Below are 1,715 nucleotides of genomic sequence, written 5' to 3' on the forward strand. Positions count from 1 at the left end.
GTGTGTGTGTGTGTGTGTGTGTGTGTGTGTGTGTGTGTGTGTGTGTGTGTGTGTGTGTGTGAGCGTGCGATGTCCTGATGCAGACTTTTTTTCCTGCGGGGCCATATGGTCGCTTCAATTGCTGGCTGGCACAAGGCTCAGGATCCATGCAACCGTCGTGTAACAGTTGAGCGCCCGTGGCTCACCCAACAGCCTCCCGCCCCCTCCTCCTGCCCCCTCCCCCAGGGTGTATGACCCGGACTTCAGGGCAGGCAGCCTGGATGAGGTGGGTGCTGCGCTGGGTACGCAGCAGAAAGACACCCTCGCCCCCCTTCCCGTGCAAAGCTTCAGCATATAAGCAGGCTACGCACCCGTGCAGCGGCGTTGTGCTGCCTGTGTCCACCGGCCATCCACCCATGCATGGCATGGTATGGCTGAGGTGCTCATGGCGCAGGAGCGAATCGCCACCCGCCGCCGGCCGCCCCGCTACCGCAGGCGTACCTGGATGTGACGGACTACTGCAGCCGCCACGGCGTCACCGGGGAGCAGGTGGGCACGGGGTTCAGGAGGAGCGTTCACCCAGTGAGGACGCGCCACCAACATGGCGGTGTGGCCGCCACGCCCTAGCCCAACTCACGCCGTCCTGATTCTCGCGCCACTGCCTTACTGCAAAGCCCCCGACTCAACCCCGCCAGGTGGCAGCTGAGCTGCGTGCGCGTGTGAGGGACGAGACCAGGGGCCTCACCTGCAGTGTGGGCGTCGCACCCAACCAGCTGCTCGCAAAGGTGGGGGCGGCGGGCAGACGGTCACTCCAGCTGCTGTGCTGAGTCGTCCTGAGTTGCGGCACACAGGTGTTTTCTTTGCCAGTGCCAACACCTGAGAGGCTACGTGCCGCCTTTGGGCCGTTTGTTGGTGACAACATGGTGACCGCTCTCGCCCTTACGGCACCTGCATGACGGCCGCCCCTATCCCCTGCCAGGTCGCGTCCGACATCAACAAGCCCGATGGCCAGTACGTCCTGGCCCCCTCCAGGGCCGCGGTGACGGCCTTCATCAGCTCTCTGCCCATACGGCGGGTGCCCGGGATCGGCAAGGTCACGGAGCAGGTGGGGGGGAGCAGGGGAGGCAGGGGCACACACTGGCTGCGCGCTTGCGCGCGATGAGAAGTGCTGATGCCAGCCAACCGACAGCTCGAGCTGCTGCGGAAGCTTACAGACACCCTCATGAAGCCCATTAAATGGGCCTGCTGCACGCCACATCCTCAGCGGTGTTGCGACGCCCCTGCACCCACCCCCACCACCCCTCCCCCCTTGCGCCCCCTCAGCTGGTGTCTGCCCTGGGTGCCACCACGTGTGGCGAGCTGTTTGAGCGCCGCGGCCTGGTGGCGGCGCTGTTCAGCCCCGTGGCCCTCGAATTCTTCCTGGGGGTGTCACTGGGACTGGGTGAGCATGGGGTGGGCAGGTGATGGCAAGGACAACATGCCAAGAGGCCAGCGGCGGCGGCGTTTGTGGCGTCGCTTGCCCGTCTTGACCCGCCTTCTCAGGCCCCCGCTCCTCTGCGTTGCGCAGGCGCCACGCGGCACTCTGAGCTGCCGCCCGAGTCTGAGCCGCAGCGCAAGGGCATCTCCTGTGAGAGGACCTTCAAGGCGGTCTCGGACCCCAAAACACTGCATGAGACGGTGGGCGCGGTGTGGGGTTGGGAAGAGGGCGTTGGTGGTGGACCTGGATAGGACGCGGG

At 65.7% G+C, this 1,715-nt stretch overlaps 1 protein-coding gene across 1 annotated transcript in view; it reads left to right on the forward strand.

Annotated features, from left to right (window-relative positions):
• MNEG_15180 (DNA polymerase kappa subunit) overlaps nucleotides 1-1,707 on the forward strand; it is a gene marked incomplete at both ends in the record, with an annotated part of 3,907 nt that extends 2,200 nt beyond the window's left edge. The window contains 6 exons of the mRNA XM_014036349.1: nucleotides 226-265; nucleotides 475-528; nucleotides 675-764; nucleotides 959-1,084; nucleotides 1,303-1,420; nucleotides 1,547-1,707. Of these exons, the coding sequence (XP_013891803.1) occupies nucleotides 226-265; nucleotides 475-528; nucleotides 675-764; nucleotides 959-1,084; nucleotides 1,303-1,420; nucleotides 1,547-1,707 (589 nt within the window). The remainder of the gene's footprint in view (nucleotides 1-225; nucleotides 266-474; nucleotides 529-674; nucleotides 765-958; nucleotides 1,085-1,302; nucleotides 1,421-1,546) is intronic.
• Nucleotides 1,708-1,715: the final 8 nt, after the last annotated feature.

The sequence above is a fragment of the Monoraphidium neglectum genome, assembly GCF_000611645.1.
Source record: "Monoraphidium neglectum strain SAG 48.87 unplaced genomic scaffold scaffold05102, whole genome shotgun sequence".
Taxonomy (NCBI): Eukaryota; Viridiplantae; Chlorophyta; class Chlorophyceae; order Sphaeropleales; family Selenastraceae; genus Monoraphidium; species Monoraphidium neglectum.